General features: G+C 35.3%; 3 protein-coding genes across 3 annotated transcripts in view; 1 reads left to right on the top strand and 2 right to left on the bottom strand.

The window, feature by feature from the left end:
- Positions 1 to 2,085: 2,085 nt before the first annotated feature.
- LOC132544893 (uncharacterized) lies at positions 2,086 to 9,220 on the bottom strand. The gene is made up of 8 exons (XM_060208545.1): positions 9,189 to 9,220; positions 7,500 to 8,911; positions 6,415 to 6,584; positions 5,765 to 5,932; positions 5,314 to 5,452; positions 4,157 to 4,279; positions 3,742 to 3,954; positions 2,086 to 2,985 (listed from the first exon to the last, which is right to left on the bottom strand). Exons 2-8 carry the CDS (start codon positions 8,875 to 8,877, stop codon positions 2,087 to 2,089), a joined length of 3,090 nt encoding a protein of 1,029 aa, XP_060064528.1. The 5' UTR covers positions 8,878 to 8,911; positions 9,189 to 9,220; the 3' UTR covers position 2,086.
- Positions 9,221 to 11,375: 2,155 nt separating this feature from the next.
- LOC132544885 (uncharacterized) lies at positions 11,376 to 13,351 on the top strand. The gene is made up of 2 exons (XM_060208537.1): positions 11,376 to 11,540; positions 12,458 to 13,351. The coding sequence occupies exons 1-2, from the start codon at positions 11,376 to 11,378 to the stop codon at positions 13,349 to 13,351; spliced, it is 1,059 nt and encodes a 352-aa protein (XP_060064520.1).
- A 3,934-nt stretch (positions 13,352 to 17,285) lies between these two features.
- The window catches only part of LOC132544884 (C2 domain-containing protein 5-like), a gene marked incomplete at its 5' end in the record, with an annotated part of 51,757 nt that continues 43,611 nt past the window's right edge, over positions 17,286 to 25,431 (bottom strand). The window contains 4 exons of the mRNA XM_060208536.1: positions 17,286 to 21,209; positions 22,349 to 22,495; positions 23,119 to 23,244; positions 25,307 to 25,359. Of these exons, the coding sequence (XP_060064519.1) occupies positions 21,081 to 21,209; positions 22,349 to 22,495; positions 23,119 to 23,244; positions 25,307 to 25,359 (455 nt within the window). The remainder of the gene's footprint in view (positions 21,210 to 22,348; positions 22,496 to 23,118; positions 23,245 to 25,306; positions 25,360 to 25,431) is intronic.

Here is a 25,431-nt window from a genome sequence, read left to right as displayed (position 1 = left end):
TACCCCACCTTCCCCTACATTGCTCCTCCTCCCCAAAAAAATCACAGCACAACCCTCACCTACATCACTGCCCCACCCTCTCCGACAATGCTGCCCCACTCTCCCTGACTCTGCCCTACATATATATTTTCTTCAGCTTTCTGTCAAGATTTCAGGACCGTTTATGATATTCACATGTCAATTTCCATTTATGTCTGAATTGTTACATTCAAAGACCTGAAAAACCTGTTTGTCCTTATAAACAAACAGGCTCAATCACACAATAAAATCAAATGACAACCATCTTATGTATCTGTAAAATTATTTTAATAATTTAAGGTCACAAGGCACGATCAATTGTGACGGAAAATCTCGGTCAACATACACAGGGTATGTTTGTATTCCATAACAACAGAAGAGTTTTATACACAATTACATGTAACACCTGAGTTTTATACAAATCTTAACAAAACATTACTTGACAAATCAAGATAACACAAGGTGTCCTCGAATGTAAGATGAAGTAAACACTACAGATGTAGCATGGTGGGGGCTTATAACCAAATACTGGAAAATGTATGGTACAATCTGGATACATTGCAAGTCTGTCTATGGAATATCACTAATCACAATGGGACGTCTACACATTCAGAAGCAAGATAAAAATCTACACAGCTAATGATCCCCATAAAGGTGGCAAAAATAAGGATCATTTTAAAGTTTGAAGCAACACTTTTTTGGCATGACCCAAGTTATCATACTTGAGTTGAAGGTTGAACATTTTGTCGACAAGAAGTTTAAAGAAGTGTTATGTACAATTTATTTATATTTCTGATAGCCAGACCAAGAGTGTGTTCATAATTTAGAAATCCTGCAAGTTTAGTGATAATGCATTCTATCCACTATAAGTCACTGTGTGATTGTAAAAACACTTAATATATTGTATACATGTTGTACAAAGGAAACATTTCATGTACATCTGTCAATTTATTTTTGAACAATTCTCAGTCAAATTACATATATGTGGACTAGTGGCTGTGAAAATCAGGCTAAGAGTTAAATAGGATATATAATTTCATTACTTCATCAGAGAAGTGGTTCTTAATCTATCTTTTCGTGGGTCTTCATCAAACATAACTTTCCTTTTCCAAGTCATAAATTGTCACCTCTTGGATATATCAATTTATGACAGTTGCCACAAATTCAATGAAAATCCCACCCCATCCTACAAATATTCATCATTATTCTGTACATGTATATGTATATGCATACATTAATTGGATCTTTAATGAAAGTAAATGACATCTCCACAGCACGTACAGATGTGTTTTTACTGCATAATGTTTTGAAAAGACAAATATATATATACATACTGTGCTTCAAGTATAATCAAGATCACATCAGTGTACTTTTCTTAAAAAGCTTTGATGTGATGTGATTTATCTCTGTATTAAAAACATGTTTATGTGATATACATGACAGAAAGAACTTAATGGTTCAATTTTTTTCCAACTTGTATTTTATGACCAAATCTGCGAAAAACAGAGAGCCAGAAAAAATAAAGTAGATAAATGTTTTGTTGGTCATAGGTGATGCTAACTTAGTATTCTTAGATAAAAATTTGAAAACCCTTCAAAATTTTAAAGATGTACTCATTTTTTTCTCTAAAGAAGTTGCTTTTAAAGCTTGTGCTAGGTCTAGAAGTGTGAACATGTGTGTGTTTATACAGATTTTCTGTTGCATTTTACAGATAAAATCACTCTCTCCCTCCACGTCTCAAACATGATTTTACAACATAGTAATACAAATTTTGGACTTCGGTCATGATATTTTCAAATAAAAATGCGCCTGACATGCCTGCATCAGATGTTCAATGGATATTTCAGACATACATGAATCAACAGGCCATTCTTTAGAAAGATACATCTGAATCAACTGTTCTTTATATCACTGCTTTGTTACTTGTGCTCTACATGCCTTAAGCTCTGTTCTATAACAGAATGTGTTACTACTTTGTCAGTTGTGCCTGGACCAGCTGACAAGCATACGTAAGATGTTCCTGAAAAGAACCTGCCTGAATCAGTTTTTTCCCTAGAACAGGCCTGAATCAGCTACCTCCCAATGGACTCTGGTCTTGTTCTCCGATACTCCAATTTAAGTTAGAAATGTCTACAGGAAGTCCATCTTCCATCATATTTGTGTCAATTGGAAACTCGGCCAAGAATTTTGAAAGACTTTGGTTATGGTCGCCTCCTCCGAAGTCTGTGCCAGGATCACAACGTAAGGGGGTTTGTGAAAAAGAGAAGTTCAAATCTAACACTGAGGAGTTGGGAGGAGTTCTGTTTTGCCCAAGTGGTAACTTTTTTGCACAACGAATATCGGGAGATATCAAAAAGCCCTTGGATTCAGCATCCGAGTCCTTCAAGCACTCCAAGAAGCTAGAGTCCAGAAGTCCGCTATTACGAAGTGGAGTTAAGCCAACAATTGGTGAAGGCATTTGAGGAGAGGGAAAACCACAGACTTTTAGAGGTGTAGACGTAGATAAAGTTGTACTGTCACTACAGGATAAAACATTGGTCAATGGATCTTCCTGCTCTAGGTTCTCCAACTCTTCATCAGAACTGTCGGCCATCAGCTCCCGCTCCTTCGGCACAAGTTTCTGTTTCCTTCTTGCTTTACCCTTACGAGACGGTGGTGTGGTGCGCATGTAAATCTTGGGCTTTGGAAGACTTTGTCGCAACTTAGGTTTCTTGGCACCAGATTGGGTGTGTGAAGATGAGCTACTACACTTTATGTCTCGCAGTCGACTTGTATCACTGTCATCACTAGTGCTATTGTTCTGCGAATCAATCCAAGCCTGACGTACGATACTGATGGATTGTTTAGGAGAGGATGCCGACAATGAAGACTCCTTCGGGGCTATGTTGGAATATCGTTTCTTCTTAATGCGCGTACAGGATTGCTTCTCTTCAATGTTTGGCACCAACGGAGAAAGTAATGGGGACTCTGTCAAAAAATGAAATAGCATTTGTTTTACCGGCAAGTTAAAATGCAATATCACAGAGGGGAAGGCACACCTAAACTTCACAACAGACAGACAGGAAATGAGGTCTTCAAAATAATGACAACAAACTTACGCAGATGACTGAAATGTAACTTATATAAAATATTTAAGTTTTCGTTAAAGTGAGAAGTTTTACGATAATAGATACAAGGATCGTATAGAGATGACACAATTCATCTTTTCATTAAAAGTGATATCTTTTTGCTGTTATGGAAATGTTATGAAATCTGTACACAAGGCAATGTTATGAAATTTGATGACAATAACATAAGGAATAAATATTTAGATAGAAACCATACATTGTCTGTATCTCGAGTCAAATACATGGAATATAACTTGATATTTGTCAATATACATGTAAGGTTCCAGACACCGGTAATAGATTGACATCTTTATTGCTATGTTGGTAAGTGTTCCCTCTAAAACAACATCACTCATAGATAAGTGTTAGGAAAGAAATTATGTTAAATGTGAAGACTTTAAAATCATATTGAAGGTTTTTTCTTTGTGAAGATTGAAAATGTAAACAATTTTCCAAACTTAATAATTTTCTCCATTGCTCTTTCATGAATAACCAAATTGCAGTTTGCAACCTAAGATCCCAATCATCAAACTCAAGATTGTCATTTCAGTAAAGTGGATAAATGAATACTTGTATGTAAATGAAGAATCTAGAGCCTCAATATTAAAATACCTACCAGGATTTGAGTGTTGTGCTAGGCTCTGGCCTGATTTAGCCAAGCCCTGGCCAGATTTAGCTAGCTGAATGATCATTGGTTGACCCTGAGAAGTGGGTGGGATCTGGAGGCCCTGCTGGAGTCCCTGACCCACGTTCTGTATGGGGATGAGTGCATAGGTCTGCAGCGGTGTCTGAGACACTGCCATTGGTCTCGGCAGAATAGGCTGTGGACCTGAATAATATACACATTGTTTACACACAACTATATCTTTAAGACTCATACTGCTTCTATGTGGAAGTTTCATCTGAAGATAATTTCCATTTCATTCCGATGATGTTATTTTAGTTCCTAAACTTGTTCAAGGAACATTATCATAAAGACTTTATTGTAACTGACAACACATAACAAAAACAGGGCTTGTTTACTTTCTTACCTTTTTTAGATCGGTCAGTTACAGCAGTGTTAAGGGGTAGTGCTATTTTTGGCCCATGTGACTGCTGTAAGAATGTTGGAATGGCCATGGGAAGCATAGTTCCAATCCCCAACTGACCAGCACCTGTAATAAATTTGGGATGGATCACTTACACAGTGGTACATTGATCAATATGTTTGATGTGCCAAAGAAATAAAGGTATATTTTCTTACAATATGAAGCATATTTAAAAACTTTCAATTAATCACAGTGACTGAAACTACTGCGGTGCATGTATCCTAATACAAGTATTTTAAAGTGAGACATGCAAGTTATAGATACAGATTACAGGAAATGGACACAAATTAAAAATAACAACATAAAGACCTTTTAGGAAGCATTCAGTGGTTGTATTTTATATGCATTACAAGTTTACATGCCTCCTTGATCCCTGATAAAAGCAACATTTATTTCATTGCCCCTGATTACTCCTATGTGTCATTTCTGAGTTCATATATATAAACTATATTACAACAATTACGAAACAATCTATCAGCTTATATATATCACTCTTGTTGGCATGTACAGAAGCAACCGAGTGGTCTAATTGTGGGAGGAAACCTTACTCTGACAAAATCCACATGGTTGGATAGGCGACTCCCATACCTTTTCATGTCTGCTCAGGGAACAAACCCTGGATGTCTAAGTGAAAGGCTAGTGTGCTACTACTAAGTCACATGACCACCCAATAGAAACAAATAACACTGCATTAGTTATCATCAACTCTTCAGCTTTTTCCGTACAAGAAGATGAAGATTATTGACACAAACAAGCCACTTTTGACTTGTACCATCACAGATGGAAGCATCAGACCAGGCAGACCCAGAGAATCTTCTCAATACCCAACAGTACTTTACCAGTTTATCTAACAGGTATTCATGATTTGGTAAATATGCTCTGTTCAGCTTCAGGAAGGACCAATCAACCTTGTTAGATGAATCATTCAGGTTGACACCGACAACAATTTTCATCTTGAACCATGGATTACATACAAATTAATTTTGTTTTTTTTTTATTCTGGTAAAAATCCAAATGTGAAATATCAACCCTACACATCCACATACAAGGGAAGTAACTCTAGCTTCACTCATTGGTACATTGGACAAAAGAACCATTACCTTTGCGAAGTCCATCTTTGGCTGGTACTGATTTTGACTTTTCAGGACAATCATCCCTTATTGTCCAGTGGGAGCCATGCTTTTTGGATTTCTCCCTCTCAAATATACTGTACAGAGACAGATTGTGGCGTATGGAGTTCTAAAAACAATGATATATTTGATAAGTGCTAAAAGCAATTAAATATTATTCTAGATTTCAAGAACGTTTTCCTGTTCATCTCCAGCTATATCATTGTCAAGATAATCACTAATGATTATATGTTGAATTTGTGTAAAATTGGGGGTGGAATCCCACTACATTAGTTCCTATGGGATTCATTAACATTTTAAAACCCCTTGATGCAACAGATAAATATCACAGTAAAAAGTCAATTTTCATATCAAAATAGCAAATTGCTGAAAAGAATAGTTTAATATGTATACAGGTACTGGACTCTGTATTCCCACCAACCTTCCAGCCAGGTTTCGCAGTGTGTTTATAGTAGGGAAAAGTGTCCTCAATCCAATGACAGATCTCCCTCAGGGTCATACGCTTGTCCTCTCGCGAGTTCAGACCCATCTGTATCAATGTCATGTATGAAAATGGTGGCCTTTTATGGCGACCACACTCCCTGGCAATCTGCATGAGAAGGAAAATATCTATGATTTGTATGAACATGTACTTTGTCAACAGCATTTCAAAACGGTCCATGTTTATTTAGTAACAAGTTATGTTCAAGGTCCTGTTTATCCTTTCACAGTTAAGTAAGGAGGACACTCTCCTAGTCTTAAATACAGGTTGTTGTCAGGATAATGAATTATGCTCAACATGATAAACATTGGTGAAATCTGTTTACATAGTCCAAAATAATGACCTTGAAAGGTAAATTTTCAATCTTATTCTGTATGACGAATTTACAAAAACATCAGGCCAAACAAAGAAATATATGTTTTCTGTAAAATGTTCTATAACTTAAGTGTATGTAGGTAGGCAATTTTCAAAATAAATAGTTTTATATGGTTTATCTAAGAGAGAGAGATTAGGGTAGGTAAGGTTACAGTAGACAGAAAAAATGTTTTGTTTGGCCTCATAAATGTGCTGTGGGATGTTTCTTTACACACCTTTTCTACATCTGACATACTGAGGCACCGCCATTGTAAAGGGTTTGAGGTAACACCTTTGGGGGTCTCTACAGGAGAAGGGGCTATCCTGGGACTGCCCTGAACTGGCTCATTGATGCCTTGGATACCTTTCAGCCAGTGCATGTTCGTGAGAGAATTATTTAAGCAGTCTGAAAAAAAAATTTAAAAAAAATAATCAGCTTATGTTAAGTACAAAACATACAAAATATTATTCATTAGAATTTACTTAAATTATAATGAATGGAGCATACAACTGGTACCTTTACTACAAAACAGCCTTTGAGTACCTCATATATAAACTGTATTCATTTCTTATTTGACATAGTATCTATTTCACAAGTATGATAGAATGTCTATATTTTTACGAGTGTGAATATTTTACTACATATTAAATGGAAAATGAATGAAAAAAAAAGCTGCACTCCAAACATAAAAGAAGTCATCATCAGAAAAGTTTCGGAAATAATAATGCACACTTTGAAATCAGATAGTTTGACATTCTCCTAGACAAAAAGAAGCCATTCAAATAGGCTGCTATATGTTATATTCCATCAATGTTTGCTGTTACCCGATAAGAATTGCTTACAAAACTGTTTTTTATACCAAATTACGGAAAATCAGAAATGCGCTCAGGAATTATTTGATGGAAATCAACTTAATTAACATAATGCTCCATTTATATTGGAACCCGATATTCTGCAAATTTCAACACAGGGACCAGAAAGCAAAAATATTCTTGGTCAAATGTATGAAAGGTATATCACTAGCAATGATATGATTTAAAATATCACTAGAGTGACATTATAAGTTTTTATCAAATTGATGAATTCCTACATTTCATAGACAAAATTGTATTAAAATGCCATTTTTTATATGCCAGTTCAACAAAACATACATATTGTGTTGCTGATCAATATACATGTACCAGTTTATGTTACAATTGAGTATGGTAGAACTAGTGAACTGTTACATCAAATCCCTAAAAATGTGCCGAGATAAGTTTGGCACAGTTAAGTAACAACATCTGACACATTAGAAATAGCGTTGTAAACTTAGATCACTACCTTGTGTATTGCTCATGTCAGGAGACTGAGGCTCTGTCAGGTGATGAGGCGTGCTTGGTCGAGATCGGTCACTTTCCATCTTGACTGTAGTCTGTTGTTCCTTGATGTTTATGTGAATAACTACCTCCCCCGCTTGAGGATCAGGTGGCTCCGGGGGTTCTTGTTTGATGCCCTTTTCAATAATTGTCATTTTAGAATTTGTTTTTGGTATTTGATTCAAATTGGGCAAAACAATGTTCATTGATTTCAGACATTTTGCTGCAGAAGCCTTACTGCCTAAGGGGAGGTATGATGAAGGTGGGACAACCTGTGTTGACTTCTGAATGTTCATGTTTGGAATTGGAGAAGCTCCTGTTGATGTATTTATGCTAGACAATGAAGTGGATTTAGTTTCAACAGGAGTAGAGCTGGAAAGAGGCTTTCCCAAATCATGCTGTATTTGTGAGAGGACTGGGGAAACTCCAACTGGAGACTGAAAGAAAGCTGTTCCTTGAAGATTACATGCTAACGAGGAGACAGGTGATGTTATAGAGCAGTTTGAGGATTCCCGACTAGACACAACTGATCCACTATTGCTTTGATCACCTAAACCTCGACTGGGACCATTTGGACCAGGTGAGATAAGTATCACTTGTCTTGCAGCAATGTCTTGGCTTGGTGATGCTAAATCAGAAGGCGTCGGACTGGTCAGCCAACTGGAACCTCCAGCTGATTGGTATCCAGACGACCCAGAAAGATCAATATGGGAGGAAGAGGTGTAGGTAGACTTTGATACATTATAAGGACTCTTCACTTCTTGTGCATCATCCAAGTTTAAACCTTGATGTTGGTGTTGAATAAAACTTTCAACTGTCATGATTGATTCTGAGTATCCTTCATCTATTGACTTAACAGCTGCTGTACATTCCTTTACTTCAGATTCCTCTTTGAAAACATTCACTGATGAAGAAGCACTGTCATAATTATCAAACCCCAAATTTGAAAAATTGATTTTCACGTGTTCTTTCCTGTCATTTCCAAAGTGTCCTTTGCATCGAGATATGGTTCTGCTTTGAGGTTTCACATCTACAGGACAAACTTTTCCCTGAGTGACATTGGTATTTGTTCCCAAAACTTTATTTTTGTTTTCAGTAAGAACAAATTGAGGGGCTGTGGTAAGTTTGGTTGTCTTTAAAAGCATTTCTGCTGTTGGTATCTGTGCTTTTGTTGCTTGCTGTGAATGCTGGTTAACAATAACAATGTAATTTGTTCCGTCTTCTTGTACCACCTGTCGAGTTCCCTGTGCCAAGCCTAAGGTGGTTTTCTGTCTCCCTCTGTAAACATCCATACAAGGAGGCTTGGATCCACTTCCTCTGTGAAAATCATGTTTCGTTTGCATTTGTGATTTAATGTTAAACAGATATGACCCTCATCTGGAAAATAACAAAATGAATAAGTATTGTTTTGGTTATGATGCATTAGACCGACATGCTACATTTGCCGTACGTGTTTACGGTTTAGTTTGAAAACAATGGATATTCACTTTTACAACATATGGTAAGACGAAGAAAAAAATCAGGTTTAAATATTGGCTAATGATCAATGAGAAAACAGATGTGTTGATGAATTGACAAAAAACAGGTTTATTTACTTCTTGTGATGATTTTGTTGTGAAAAAAAAACATTTATTTTATAATGACCAAAACTAACCTGAACATCCATGTAAAATTGTCCTGCCGCAGCTTTCGTAAGTTTTGTAACTTCTTCGTCATTAAGGATATAACAATTCAAATCGAGTCATATGCTTGTACAAACAATACAAGCAATAACAATAGACGAAACAATATTTGGCTTCATACACAACACAAGCATGCCCAAGCAGGCACGTCAACCATTTTTGAATTTTGAGGCTTTAAAAGAATCGACCAATCAAATAACTGGAAATGCAATCTCGTGAGATTTCCCGACAGCTCTTACCGAACACCTGCTTGTGTCGTTCTAGTTCATTGGTCAAATATAAATATCTGTCCAATGAAATCGCTACTCTTATAACTTCCATGGATTCATCATGGCGGCGAATGAAAACAAACTTTAGTGAATGAGTCTAGGCACGTCTTCGCGGCAGGTTTGTTGATTCACCTTTAGGCATCCTAAGCATACGTATAATAAACCAATAAAAGAGACATCCGAACATCTGTCCATTCTAAAATGAAAAACGACTTATTTATGTAGATTTGTCGGCTTATGACCACCGTTCACGAGAATGATAGTAGGCTCGCACACAAAGTTGTGACATCGTGTTCATTACGAGATAGTTCGATAATTTTGCATAGCGACTGTGGCATATCAAGCCTTTAAATAGATCGCGAAAATAATCATATTCGGTTGATGTAAACGTGCTGGTAATTAGCTCTGTTAAAACTGTGTAGTCCAATATGATAATGTGTACAGAAGCTGTACAGCGTGTCCTTAGTCCTATAATAAGTGTAACTTACAATGTTTATTTGCTTATTTCGGGAACTTTTAGGAGGCGTTATTTATACTGAATGTACGTTGACTATATACGAGTAAGCGTTATCATCATTTATAGAGGCACATGTAAATCATGATATGTTTCTTGCTGGACTGCATTTTGTAGGCGTTTGTCTTTGCCAATATATCTTTGCAGTGATAAGTTAACTGGTTCGTGTTTATAAATCATTTTTCTCTAAAAGTCTATAACTGATCTATTCAAATTAACCAGAGACGTATATATCACTCAAACTCAAATTGATTGTGCTAAACTTTCTGACAAATAATTACTGCTAACTTTTGATATTTATATAACAAAATGCATGTTTAAGCTATTCACAGCTGAAATACCACCACTCTATGCCAAAAATATGTAGAAAATCTTCTATAAATAGATAGCATTTTACAGCTGAGTAATTTTCCATGTGACACATGTCAGTTTTTTGATAAGTCATGTTAATTTGTTAGTGTTTTTTTCTTTTGCTACGAAAATGAAATTCACTTCTCAGTTCACACTGGATAAAAAACTGTGTTTGGGCCAGCAAGCAATGAATAGAGCATAGCTAAATAAGGTTAGGTAGCAACAAGGAGAAGAGGGGATTTCACAGCTCAGTGCAGGAACACAAAAGCTAATGCCAGAGAAGTCACCACTGGGCCTAGTTTCGTATCTCTCCATATTGTGTCAATAGTTTTATTCTGTATATCTATCTAATGTATAATATATGACACAGTGGAGCTCAATTCAAGTACAGGTTATTATGAAATCCTGTACACTGGACTCAATCAACAAAAGAAAAGTTAAAGGATGCATCGTCTCTTAGGGATATACCAGATTTGTAACTATTCTTCAAAGTTCTTAATACCGTTACGTCTGGGTTTTTTTAGAGAATTAACCATCCATTCTTAAACTGCTGATACATTATCTGGTTCAGCATCCATGACCCTTTATGACCTTCAAAAGTGGGTCAAGGTAAATTACTAACACACTTTGAAAGTCATTCATCAAATATTTACATTATGTAGCATGGTACTGGCCAGATATCACAAACTTTGAATCTTCATTACTTAAAAGTTATTTATTAAATACTTCAGTAAACTTTTTTTACCTCTTTGACGTTTAAAGTAGGTCAAGGTAATTAATTTTGAACAAAAATTAGTAGGCACTAGCCATTCATCTCAGCATGCAGATACTTCGAGACCAGTGACCCCAGGCCTTCAGGATACTGAGCATGTACACTGAAAATAGTAACTGGCCATATGGACTTTTTGTTTGGATTTCTGCATTTGCTTATTTTTTCAGTTTAAAATCAATTAACTTTGTGCTAATGCAAGATGAACTACAAAATGTAACACAGTTCATTTTTTTTTTTTTCAACTTTCTGAAGAATGCCTCGGAAACGCAAGAAGTCAAACAGGGATAGGAGGCCACCATTGATATTTACAGAGAGCCCTGTCGCAAATCAACGCAATGTGCCAAGTCCTGTGTGTTGTGCTCTCCATCCACGCACTGCTGAGACAATTCCTGTGGACCAGCTAGACAAATCATCCTGGGTAAGGCTGTAATATCACAAACACTTAGCAATACTTCTAATGAAGCTAAGAATTAAATATTATAAACAATTTTGATCTGACCTCTTAAAAGCTTTGTTTCCATCTTGGCTTTGTATTATTGTTATAGATACCATCCTCGATACTCCAGGGGTTATGATCACTTTTGCTCTCTGCACCTTTGCAACATTTCCTGGCAAATTGAAAGCTCAAATGATGTAATTTGATTGATCTAAAGCATGTTCTAGGAGAAAAAACTGACCAATCACTGGCTGATACCCTTCTTTGAAGTTAACAAAGGAGCGACACCCAACTTCAAAGCCATTACAATATACCATTATGTGACCTCAAGATTCATTTGATGTTCATCAAAGGATCAAGCTAGTATTGTTCACAACATGTTGCACATGGAACCTTCAATTTTTCCTTGACATGTTCCAGGGGAGCAGAGAGTGAAAGTGATCATAGGCACTGGAGTATCTTGGATGTACATATAGATGAATTTAAACAAATTAGTTATCTTCCATCATCACAAGTTCAGGAGCCCTATATGTAACGTTTTTTCTATGTGTATTTTTTTTTAAGATTACACATTGATGAAGCCACTGTTGTTAAGCCAAAAGATGTTTCATTTTAACCTATGTTTCCAGGAGTAATGTATGTACATATCATAATCTATTCCTGTACCTATAATGACATTTTAAAAATTATGCATACAAAGTCAGTGAAAATACTGCATGAAATTAAGATTTTTTTAAGGAAGTTATATTAGAACATTATAACTAAAACCAAGTTTAAGTGTCCCATCAAAATTGTCTTGAATTTTCATGATAGCCAGGGAAGTTTTGATATAAGAACATTGAATTAAAAAAAAGCAAAATACAACTCAACTACATTCATCTCTATATTATCTTTCTCAGGTGTCACCACAGTTCAGTAGTACTGTCCAGTCTCGGGGTCAATGCAACCGACGAACTCTTCGGCGACGCAAGTCTCCTGTAGATCACCAAGGATACAAGACGAAATGTACATGCGAGTCAGCAAGTCATAACCAGGTGAAGGGTCAAGGTCATACGGGAAATAAATATCAATCTCTGGAGTTTGTGGGAAACAAGAAAGTACGGACAAGTATATCAGTCCTAGAGGAAGTCAGCATTGAGGAAAATGTCTCCCCTAATGTTTCTAAACATCAGAGGAAATTTAGAAAACAGTCTCGAACATCCTGGGTTGATGATGAGTGTGAAAATTCACCAGGTTTGAAACGGAAAGTTAGACGGAAAACTTCCAGGCTAAGCACTAGAAGTGTTGAGAGAGATGATTTGAATAGGGGAGACAACTCTTTAGAATTGACAACTGCTGACTTCTCACCCTTACCAGGATCTGTTTGTGCTGTTGGTGTGTGTACACCGTCATTCAGTAAGCAAAATATTGTAAGCTTACAGACTCCAGTGAAGCAACTATTTCCAGGCAGTGGAAAAGGACCTGGGCATGTTTCTGAGTATGGGAAACCAAATGAACTGTTTGGTGTGACAGCAAATTTACCTACAGATGACTGCATGCAAAGCTCTGTCTATGACGAGGTCTGTGAGAGTGACGTTGAGGATTCAGCCAGTGAGGATGATCATGAGGATTTGAAATCTAATTTGAAGTCAAGATATTTTTTGCGGAAATATTTTGAGATGACTGTATGCTCAACACCTAAAGATGGTGGGGCACGAGGGGCCAGAATTCTTGTTCTGGACACCCCAGAGGCAGAATATGGTTTGGCATCCAGACGACGGCAGCAGTGTGTGACCTCAAAGGCAACTAGATAGGTCTTGTAGTAAACAAGATACTTATCTTATCAACCAGCCATAGGATGGTATGTTGGTATAGCCTCTAAAACAGCAGTTTATATCCGGCTACTTTAGCACTTGTGTAAACTGAATAATACCAATAATTGTGATAAAATGTTATTCTTTCAAGATCATGACAAATGCAAGGGTAGAACATGTAAAGTAGAATTTATGATAATAATCCTATGGTTTGACAACTTTCTACCTAAGATATTTTGTAATATTCACTGGAACAGGCAATACAGGTTTTCTTGATAATGTTGACAGGTAATCTCGAGATGAGGAGAAATTTACTTAAAAGTTGTTTACATATGAGATGGTGCTTACAATACAAGTACTTGAGAACACATGTAGCAATATTGATATAGATGGTATAAAAACAGACTTCCTCATATTTATTTCAGGGACATCTCAAAAGATTCTCAGCGATTTATATGATGGAAGTTGTAATATAGGTACCTACTTCCCTTATCATCATTACTCCATGATAAATGATATTGGGGTATCGACAAAGGATGCTGTGCTTACTGAGAAGTTACTAGTAACTAATATAATTCAAACATTGTTGCAGGTCAACAATGTTATACTTTACAATCCATTATGTTTTATACTATATTTGTATGTATTGACTGCTATTGTTTGTAAATAAAAAAAATATGACCACGCCTTCTCAGTTGTTTTCTTTTTATATGTAATTAGTAATGGGTCAACATCAACTCAGATTTGTTTAGTGTAGAAGATACCACTGAGACAGTAGCTCAAGCCTTTTTATGGTGTAATATAAAACTGAGTGCAGCAAAATTTCTGTTATGCTTTCTAGATTGGTGGTGTGATTTGCATTATAACATGAAAAAGTAGTGATTGGAATTGAAATTTTGGGTAAATTTTCTAATTTTTAATTTTCTATTTTCCCTATCTTTTTAAAGGTTAAATGAAGTTTTGCAAAATTCCATTTTTTAAGACTTTTTTCCAGTTATAATGCTGGTGCTATAAATACAACTGAAAAATTTGCAAAAAAAAAGAGAGAGAGAAAGAATTTCTGTTGCAATTATCCCCCATGAAATGCCTTGGTGTGGAGTATAAAATTGGGCTCTGTGTGTCATCTGTCAAAAGGTGGTTTCCGGCCTACAGCTTGACAAGCATTCAACAGATCTCTACAAAACTTTCTATACTCATCAGGCTAGTATCCTAGATGTACCTTTGTTATTGGTACAATTTTTCTGTGATATTTTCTTGGTAACTATAGAGAAATGGTTATACAGAAATACAGAGTATACTGCTTACAAAGTTCTCCAGACTACAAATTGACAAACATCAAAAAGATCTCTGCGAAAGGAGGAGTGCCAGTTTGGGCCTTCTGGTGGCAATGACAAATACTTTATATTTTTTGTCTATTAAAAACTTGAGGTCAGACGGTAATGACATGACATTAATCTAAGGTCAGCTCAAGGCTGTTCAGTTGTTTCAGGAGGGACGAGTGGGGGATCAAATTCATAATCATTGCAATAATTATCAAATTGGTCACAGGTAACAGACAAGAAATTATATAACAGATGTATGGTCACAGGTAACAGACAAGAAATCACACAACAGATGTATGGTACAGAACAGATGTATGGTCACAGGTAACAGACAAGAAATCAAATAACAGATGTATGGTCATAGGTAACAGACAAGAAATCAAATAACAGATGTATGGTACAGAACAGATGTATGGTCACAGGTAACAGACAAGAAATCACACAACAGATGTATGGTCACAGGTAACAGACAAGAAATCACACAACAGATGTATGGTCACAGGTAACGGACAAGAAATCATATAACAGATGTATGGTCACAGGTAACAGACAAGAAATCACACAACAGATGTATGGTACAGAACAGATGTATGGTCACAGGTAACAGACAAGAAATCATACAACAGATGTATGGTCACAGGTAACAGACAAGAAATCACACAACAGATGTATGGTCACAGGTAACAGACAAGAAATCACACAACAGATGTATGGTCATAGGTAACTGACAAGAAATCATACAACAGATGTATGGTCATAGGTAACTGACAAGAAATCATACGACAGATGTATGGTCATAGGTAACTGACAAGAAATCACACAACAGATGTATGGTCATAGGTAACTGACAAGAAATCACACAACAGATGTATGGTCATAGGTAACTGACAAGAAATCACACAACAGATGTATGGTCATAGGTAACTGACAAGAAATCACACAACAGATGTATGGTCATAGGTAACAGACAAGAAATCATATAACAGATGTATGGTCATAGGTAACTGACAAGAAATCATACGACAGATGTATGGTCATAGGTAACTGACAAGAAATCACACAACAGATGTATGGTCATAGGTAACTGACAAGAAATCATACAACAGATGTATGGTCACAGGTAACAGACAAGAAATCACACAACAGATGTATGGTCATAGGTAACTGACAAGAAATCACACAACAGATGTATGGTCATCACAAGAAACAATAACAGATGTATGGTCATAGGTAACAGACAAGAAATCACACAACAGATGTATGGTCATAGGTAACAGACAAGAAATCATATAACAGATGTATGGTCATAGGTAACAGACAAGAAATCATACAACAGATGTATGGTCATAGGTAACAGACAAGAAATCATATAACAGATGTATGGTCATAGGTAACAGACAAGAAATCATACGACAGATGTATGGTCAGATGTATGATGTATGGTCATAGGTAACAGACAAGAAATCATACAACAGATGTATGGTCATAGGTAACAGACAAGAAATCACACAACAGATGTATGGTCACAGGTAACAGACAAGAAATCACACAACAGATGTATGGTCACAGGTAACAGACAAGAAATCATATAACAGATGTATGGTCATAGGTAACAGACAAGAAATCATACGACAGATGTATGGTCACAGGTAACAGACAAGAAATCACACAACAGATGTATGGTTACAGGTAACAGACAAGAAATCATATAACAGATGTATGGTCATAGGTAACAGACAAGAAATCATACGACAGATGTATGGTCATAGGTAACTGACAAGAAATCATACAACAGATGTATGGTCACAGGTAACAGACAAGAAATCACACAACAGATGTATGGTCATAGGTAACAGACAAGAAATCATATAACAGTTGTATGGTCACAGGTAACAGACAAGAAATCATACAACAGATGTATGGTCACAGGTAACAGACAAGAAATCATACAACAGATGTATGGTCATAGGTAACAGACAAGAAATCATACAACAGATGTATGGTCACAGTAACAGAAAAAAATCATACAACAGATGTATGGTCATAGGTAACAGACAAGAAATCATACAACAGATGTATGGTCACAGTAACAGAAAAAAAATCATACAACAGATGTATGGTCACAGTAACAGAAAAAAAATCATACAACAGATGTATGGTCACAGTAACAGAAAAAAAATCATATAACAGATGTATGGTCATAGGTAACAGACAAGAAATCATACGACAGATGTATGGTCATAGGTAACAGACAAGAAATCATACGACAGATGTATGGTCATAGGTAACAGACAAGAAATCATATAACAGATGTATGGTCATAGGTAACTGACAAGAAATCATACGACAGATGTATGGTCATAGGTAACAGACAAGAAATCATATAACAGATGTATGGTCACAGGTAACAGATGAGAAATCATATAACAGATGTATGGTCATAGATAACAGACAAGAAATCATAAAACAGATGTATGGTCACAGGTAACTGGGTTCTATACATTTAATATCTTGTTGGAAATAGCAAACAATATGAAACTTACTGATAAAACAGGATGCATCAGAACCAGTACTGTATATGTATATGAAAGTAAAAACTAAATGAAAACAGGTCAAGTTCAGTACTTTTATTGTAGGTAGCCATTTCTTACCTAAGTGAGGAAACTCTGACAGATAGTGACAGCATAATGTTTTTTCATCAAAATCATGACGCATCACAACTCTATTATTATTATGCTACTTAAAAAACTTCAAATGAAATAAATTTTTTAATAAATCAATAATTTGTGAAACTATTTGAAATCAAGACCTCTGCAGATAAATGTCAGATCCTCGTGTAACACATGATTGTTGAAAATCTTGTGCATTCTCAAATGAATGTAATGAAAACCAATTTTGCTGAAACTGTTATGCAGTACAGCGTATAAAAACACACATTTTGATTTTATTTGAATTTTAAGGACAGTATTGAAAGGAGCACAGGTATCTGATACAGGTTAGTCACAGTATATCAACATACCATCCAACCAAACACATATTGACCACTGACTATGGTTAGGAGCACTCAATCTCCCCCTTAATAAATCTTAAACCCATCGTTTTTATACTATTGTGTTCATAACATATTTACTTCAAATCATCACAAGACAGTGATTAAAACTTGTTAAATAATTTGGCACCAATTAAACAATGTACAATACTAATAAAAACAACAAATACAAAAGAACACATCACAGCACTTAATATGCACAATAATGAAATTTACAATACAACTACCTGTTCCCCCTAAAAAAGGAAATAAACTAGGCAGTACCTGGTGGAATGTCCCTCTTATGTTTAGTGTCCTTGTTAGACAGAGTTTCAAATCGTAGTGACTTCGGGATTGATATAGATCTTCGGTTCGTAAAACACCTCAAACGAGACATATTCTCATACTTAACATGTGATAACAATTTTAATGCCTCCAGACACAATTTATATTATAAAAGGTTAAATATAAAAATTTCTATAATATCAAAAGTGTTTTAGCAGACTCTCTAGTAGTCTGAATCCTTTAAATCTGAGGTGAGGCCAGCAGCATGAAACACTAGAAGAATTTGACTAGAAATACAAATCTGTATTGTCAGGGTTCTTTAGCGGTAAAAAGTTAAGTAATATAACGTTTATATACTACTGCCATTTGGAATCAGCAGTAGGTAATCTGTATATACTTCCCTCAGTATTCACTTTTAATCTTAGCAGTGTATTATTTGTTGTATCACATAGACATAAAATGTATTGTAATACAGATATCCCTATATACAAATAACATTTTCACATTTATATAAAGTGACACTTGTAAATGACCACTACTTGTAAATGACCAATCTTTGTAAATGACCAATACTTGTAAATGACCAATCTTTATAAATGACCAATACTTGTAGATGACCACTACTTGTAAATGACCAATACTTGTAGATGACCACTACTTGTAAATGACCAATACTTGTAAATGACCAATACTTGTAAATGACCAATACTTGTAGATGACCACTACTTGTAAATGACCACTACTTGTAAATGACCAATACTTGTAAATGACCAATACTTGTAGATGACCACTACTTGTAGATGACCACTACTTGTAAATGACCAATACTTGTAAATGACCAATACTTGTAGATGACCACTACTTGTACATGACCAATACTTGTACATGACCAATACTTGAAAATGACAAATCTTTGTAAATTTGTAAATAACCAGCCACTTTACTCTTCATTGAGAGACATTTACAATTTTTGAATACTTAAATTTTGGTTATAAAAGCAAACAAAAATTGCACTGTAAAATGTCAGATTGAGTTTCTATGTAGCAACACTTTAGTATCACACAGGGTTTCACTGTAAAATGTCAGAGTTTAACTGGGTTTCACTGTAAAATGTCAGACTGAGTTTAACTTGGTTTCACTGTAAAATGTCAGATTGAGTTTAACTGGGTTTCACTGTAAAATGTCAGACTGAGTTTAACTGGGTTTCACTGTAAAATGTCAGATTGAGTTTCACTGGGTTTCACTGTAAAATGTCAGATTGAGTTTCACTGGGTTTCACTGTAAAATGTCAGATTGAGTTTAACTGGGTTTCACTGTAAAATGTCAGACTGAGTTTAACTGGGTTTCACTGTAAAATATCAGATTGAGCTTTTATGCAGCAGCACTTAATTATCACACAGAGTTCACTGTATTATCTAGCACAACCTTGCAGAAATTTTAAAAGAAGTAACTGTCTAAATGGATCAATGTAAACTGATAGTCTCTAACTAAAGTCATGTCAATGTAATACAACCTGTTGGCAAGTTCACTGAAATGCAAAAACTATGAATGACCGGCATTGTGGGGAAAATACAATAAATAGTAAACTTGAACGAAAGACATTAGAACTGATACAATATCTATTATCATGAAGGATTTGACTTAATAATTAATCAAACTTTTTAAGGCCAACATTACTACAGAATCAATGAAGGAAAATATTGAGCAAAAACAAGATATCCTAAATTGGGAGATAAACTTCCTAACATAGCATCTCATTTAATTAAACAATACCTTTACCCTGGTACCTCTTAGTGCTGAGTCCTAGAGTCAAAACACAGTGTCTACATACTTACAATAAAAACACGATGATTCCATATCAATTCAATGTATGGACATTATTCTTCTGTTTGATGTCTTCACAAATATTTTTAATTTCGATATCTTTTTGCACTTGAAGATCAATACTGTAAGCAACTAATATATCTTCACAGACTAGAAATCTGTATGGAGTTGTCATTAATAAACAGGTATTAACATTATATCTATAGGGAAAATTCTTTATATGTCATAGTGATAAAATACAGGTTTCACCTTCCAACATTCACACTGATGTAAGAAAAACTGTTGTCACATAAAACTTGTGACAGGAATTCTGGTTTTATGAAAGCTACATTAGAGCAGTTCATCAACACTAAACATATGTTGTATACAATATTTTGAATTACTTTAACAAGGAGCGCATGAACACTATTGAGCTGTATTTCAGGGAAATATATAACAGACATCTTTTAAAAAGGATGATTAACAGCACAAATCCTTTGATGTTAAGTTTGAGCAATAATTTAACCTTTTGACATGTGACAAAAAATGACAAGTCATTGGTTTAAATTTTACCAGCAGTTTTGATAAAAAAATATGACGTTAATTTATTTTCATGGGTTTACCTAAAAAACAACAAAACTGACAACAACACAATCACACCATACAATTAATACACTAATTGCATTTTTTTTGCCAGTTGAGAAAAATATCTATGAGGGAAAAAACTTCAAGAACCGATGTCCAGTAAGAATGTGTATGTTGTAGTTTTAGGCTTCAGTAGAATTCTTAGAAGGATACAGAGCCTTCTGGCTCTATCCTGCTTTATTGCTTTGCAAAATCTACAATTTATTTATCAGCAGCTCCATCTCTTACAATATTATTTGAATACTGATGTTAAAACTGATTTAAAAATGTTTCCAAATTATCAATGAAACACTTACAATGAAAGGTACAGGTTCACAAAAGTCTTCAATGAACAGCTTACAATTTTATCTTCAAAAATGTATTTTGTACAATGAATGTGGAATCAGAGAAAAGTCTAAGAGTTTTATCAGGTGTACCTACAGCTCAGCTCCAAATCATGATGATTTAGCTTAAGAAGTGAATTTTGTATCAGAAATCTACAATGAGGAGAGTCTGTGATACAATGCGGTCTCGGAATCGAGGCATAAAAATAAGATTGGTTGATGAAAGGAAAGTATGCGACTTTCCCCGTAGGTTTTATCAGGGAGGGCAGAAACACAGCTCTGCTCCATATCACAATGATTATAATCTGACAATATATTTTGTATCAGGAGTGTATGATGAGAGGAGAGTCTGTGACTTTCAGTGTGGGTTCTATCAAGGCAGATGTACAGCTAGGCTCCCCATCGTAACAAATACAAACAGCATCCCCATAGACATTGATCAAACACTGGCTCTGAAATGACAGAAACAACGTTACCACCGCTATTGCAAGTCAGCATTATACAGCAACATATCATGACATCATTTCATTTTCTTCAAGGGAGATTCCACCTAAGTTGAAAAAAATTGTACCTTTTAAAAACTCATTCTAATGACTTTTACAACTATTTTTAGCATCAAACTATCTCTCCAGTGGCCAGTTTGGACAGGAGAGATTGATTGGAAATTGTAACAGCCAACACAAATAAAGCAAAGAAAATCGGGAAATGAAGGATCCTTGTATGACAGATTTTATGCAGAGTATTGGATGAATACACAAGTGTGTATCCTGTTCATTAAATTTTCTGCTGGGGTTACAGTTTTCTTACTTCATTTGGCTTATTTTCTGTTAATTGTAAAATTTAAACAAATATTTCATTCAGTTCAGCAAATAACAATGCAAACCTGTAATGATGCAATCAGGTTCACTTGAAAGTTTTTAAACTGATCTATCTAGAAGTTTCACAAATTAAACATCCTATGTTTATTTAAACAATAACTTAAGGTGTATGATTTCCATAAGTACTTTATAAGTTGGTAAATTTGTACAATTTTCTTCAAAAGCAGCTCAAGAAATCCTAACTTGTGGAGAATATCCCTTTATGTTTTGAAACAAAAATCACTAGTCCTGATAACGACCGTCTATCAACAGAAACATGCTGACAACATCTTCAACACAACAAGGAAGACAACTCCTGACTGGATTTTGAGAATCTCTATTTATCATTTTATGTTCACCACATTATAAGGTCCTCTGTTGAATACTACAACCGCATTATCTCTATTTCAAATGTCAACATTAGTTCCTCCACCTTTTCTATTTTTCTGTAATTTTTTTTATCATTTCCCATGATTTGATTGGTATGTGTTTAATATATTAGTAAGTCAAATCACAACTTGCGATGTATAGCTAATTAAATCTCTTTCAGATTTTATGAGTTGTGTTTCAACTTTAATGACTCCAAATCATTTGTGTCAAAAAAAAATCCTATCGGTATATCATCCCCATGTAAAAATTTGACAAAGAATATTATGATAACCGTTGACTGTTTTATTCCACATTACTACTAGTGATGAAACCTAACACAATCTCACCATTCTGTGGCATCGTACCTGATTTTTCTGTGGATTACTGAGGAGGACACACTGACTCATCTTGTAGGCCACCAGACCGTTACCTCCCAGGGCTGCTACACTGGCACGCACATTGGCCAGGACCTCTGCGATGAATGTCTGCATGAACCCTCCATCCCCGCCCATCTGTAAAATGGATCTAAGTGATAACTATTCACAAAGCAGTACTGCTAAGTCTTGACTTTGGTTCTGGAGCCTCCAGGTAGTTTCCATTACTTCCTGTATAAAATTTTTGGTCCTAAACTAGAGAATATTAAGAAGAAACCCATAGGGCCTGTATCAATCACCTGACTTATTCACTGATTCATTTTCACCAGATGAAAGGCATTTAGAAAATTTACATCTATTTCCCTATTAGACCACACCCCTATGCCCCATGGGTAGCATTGCTGTCTTTGGGCCAGGTGAGGTGAAAAAAATACCTTTTTCATTTTTCTTAAATTGTGCTAATTTACAGTACAGGTAGTTATCAGTTATTTAAGCAAAAGACAGAAACAAAACCAACCAACTCCAGATTTCTTAACAGGAGATCTCTAGTTTTTGAGTTTTGACCCTTTAGCTGACATGTACAAAGTTTTTTCAAAAACGAAATGCAGAGGCTGTGTAATCTATATAACAGTTTAAATTACTCACTTTCTATTTGGACAACAAGGAGCATACATATTCACTAAAATACAATACCGTAACCTCTAACAAAGCCGATTTTTTGAAGATAAACAGTTTTCGGACATTTAATCTCGAATACCAACCTCCCTGAGAGATGTTGTCTCTCGTATGAAGAAGAAATTGTAGTTGCCAAGGTAGCGTTCAATCCGGCCACCAGGAACATAGGAGAGTGGAGTGATCTCTATACCAACCTTGTGTTTAGGAATGTACTACAACAGAAAACACAAAAGTATAGGACTGCCAGCCTTCTGTTTAGGAAAGAAATTAAACAGAAAACACAAAAGTATAGGACTGTCAGCCTTCTGTTTAGGAATTTACTACAACAGAAAACACTAAAGTATAGGACTGTCAGCCTTCTGTTTAGGAATGAAATTAAACAGAACACACAAAAGTATAGGACTGTCAGACTTGTGTTTAGGAATGAAATTAAACAGAAAACACAAAAGTATAGGACTGTCAGCCTTCTGTTTAGGAATGTACTACAACAGAAACACAAAAGTATAGGACTGTCAGCCTTCTGTTTAGGAATGAAATTAAACAGAAAACACAAAAGTATAGGACTGTCAGCCTTCTGTTTAGGAATGAATTTGACTGTCAGCCTTCTGTTTAGGAATGAAATTAAACAGAAGATACAAAAGTATAGGACTGTCAGCCTTCTGTTTAGGAATGAAATTAAACAGAAAACACAAAAGTATAGGACTGTCAGCCTTCTGTTTAGGAATGTACTACAACAGAAAACACTAAAGTATAGGACTGTCAGCCTTCTGTTTAGGAATGAAATTAAACAGAAAACACTAAAGTATAGGACTGTCAGCCTTCTGTTTAGGAATGAAATTAAACAGAAAACACTAAAGTATAGGACTGTCAGCCTTCTGTTTAGGAATGAAATTAAACAGAAAACACAAAAGTATAGGACTGTCAGCCTTGTGTTTAGGAATGAAATTAAACAGAAAACACTAAAGTATAGGACTGTCAGACTTGTGTTTAGGAATGTACTACAACAGAAAACACTTCTGTTTAGGAATGAAATTAAACAGAAAACACAAAAGTATAGGACTGTCAGCCTTCTGTTTAGGAATGTACTACAACAGAAAACACTAAAGTATAGGAATGTCAGCCTTCTGTTTAGGAATGTACTACAACAGAAAACACAAAAGTATAGGACTGTCAGCCTTCTGTTTAGGTATGAAATTAAACAGAAAACACAAAAGTATAGGACTGTCAGCCTTCTGTTTAGGAATGTACTACAACAGAAAACACTAAAGTATAGGACTGTCAGCCTTCTGTTTAGGAATGAAATTAAACAGAAGATACAAAAGTATAGGACTGTCAGCCTTCTGTTTAGGAATGAAATTAAACAGAAAACACAAAAGTATAGGACTGTCAGCCTTGTGTTTAGGAATGAAATTAAACAGAAGATACAAAAGTATAGGACTGTCAGCCTTCTGTTTAGGAATGAAATTAAACAGAAAACACAAAAGTATAGGACTGTCAGCCTTCTGTTTAGGAATGAAATTAAACAGAAAACACTAAAGTATAGGACTGTCAGCCTTCTGTTTAGGAATGAAATTAAACAGAAAACACAAAAGTATAGGACTGTCAGCCTTCTGTTTAGGTATGAAATTAAACAGAAAACACAAAAGTATAGGACTGTCAGCCTTCTGTTTAGGAATGTACTACAACAGAAAACACTAAAGTATAGGACTGTCAGCCTTCTGTTTAGGAATGAAATTAAACAGAAGATACAAAAGTATAGGACTGTCAGCCTTCTGTTTAGGAATGAAATTAAACAGAAAACACAAAAGTATAGGACTGTCAGCCTTGTGTTTAGGAATGAAATTAAACAGAAGATACAAAAGTATAGGACTGTCAGCCTTCTGTTTAGGAATGAAATTAAACAGAAAACACAAAAGTATAGGACTGTCAGCCTTCTGTTTAGGAATGAAATTAAACAGAAAACACAAAAGTATAGGGCTGTCAGCCTTCTGTTTAGGAATGAAATTAAACAGGAAACACAAAAGTATAGGACTGTCAGCCTTCTGTTTAGGAATGAAATTAAACAGGAAACACTAAAGTATAGGGCTGTCAGCCTTCTGTTTAGGAATGAAATTAAACAGGAAACACAAAAGTATAGGACTGTCAGCCTTGTGTTTAGGAATGAAATTAAACAGAAAACACAAAAGTATAGGGTAGTAGAGACATTGGAATAAGTTTTTAAAATTTTTGAATTAAAAATGCAAATTTTTTTGCTTCACATTTCTATAGACTTACTGGGTGGATACAGCGCTTTGAACTGCTGATGTTTTCTTTAGATGTTCGGGATGCTGCAAACAGACATTAGAAATCAGGATCTTTTGTTTTACTTTGATCACACAACAGGTATGATATGGGCCCTG

This window comes from Ylistrum balloti, unplaced genomic scaffold (genome assembly GCF_031769215.1).
Source record: "Ylistrum balloti isolate Yb309-2 unplaced genomic scaffold, AGI_CSIRO_Ybal_v1 Utg369812, whole genome shotgun sequence".
Taxonomy (NCBI): Eukaryota; Metazoa; Mollusca; class Bivalvia; order Pectinida; family Pectinidae; genus Ylistrum; species Ylistrum balloti.
The sequence above is the reverse complement of the archived record's forward strand: the minus strand, read 5'-3'. Positions and strand labels throughout refer to the sequence as shown.

Excerpts from the sequence above, each read along its gene's own strand:
- LOC132544893 (XM_060208545.1), bottom strand. The coding sequence starts at position 8,877 with ATGCAAACGAAACATGATTTTCACAGAGGAAGTGGATCCAAGCCTCCT. Across the intron at positions 5,453-5,764 it reads CTGCGAAACCTGGCTGGAAG|AACTCCATACGCCACAATCT; the intron begins GTTGGTGGGAAT and ends CATTGTTTTTAG. Across the intron at positions 2,986-3,741 it reads AGCACAACACTCAAATCCTG|AGTCCCCATTACTTTCTCCG; the intron begins GTAGGTATTTTA and ends ATTTTTTGACAG.
- LOC132544885 (XM_060208537.1), top strand. The coding sequence starts at position 11,376 with ATGCCTCGGAAACGCAAGAAGTCAAACAGGGATAGGAGGCCACCATTG. Across the intron at positions 11,541-12,457 it reads AGCTAGACAAATCATCCTGG|GTGTCACCACAGTTCAGTAG; the intron begins GTAAGGCTGTAA and ends TATCTTTCTCAG.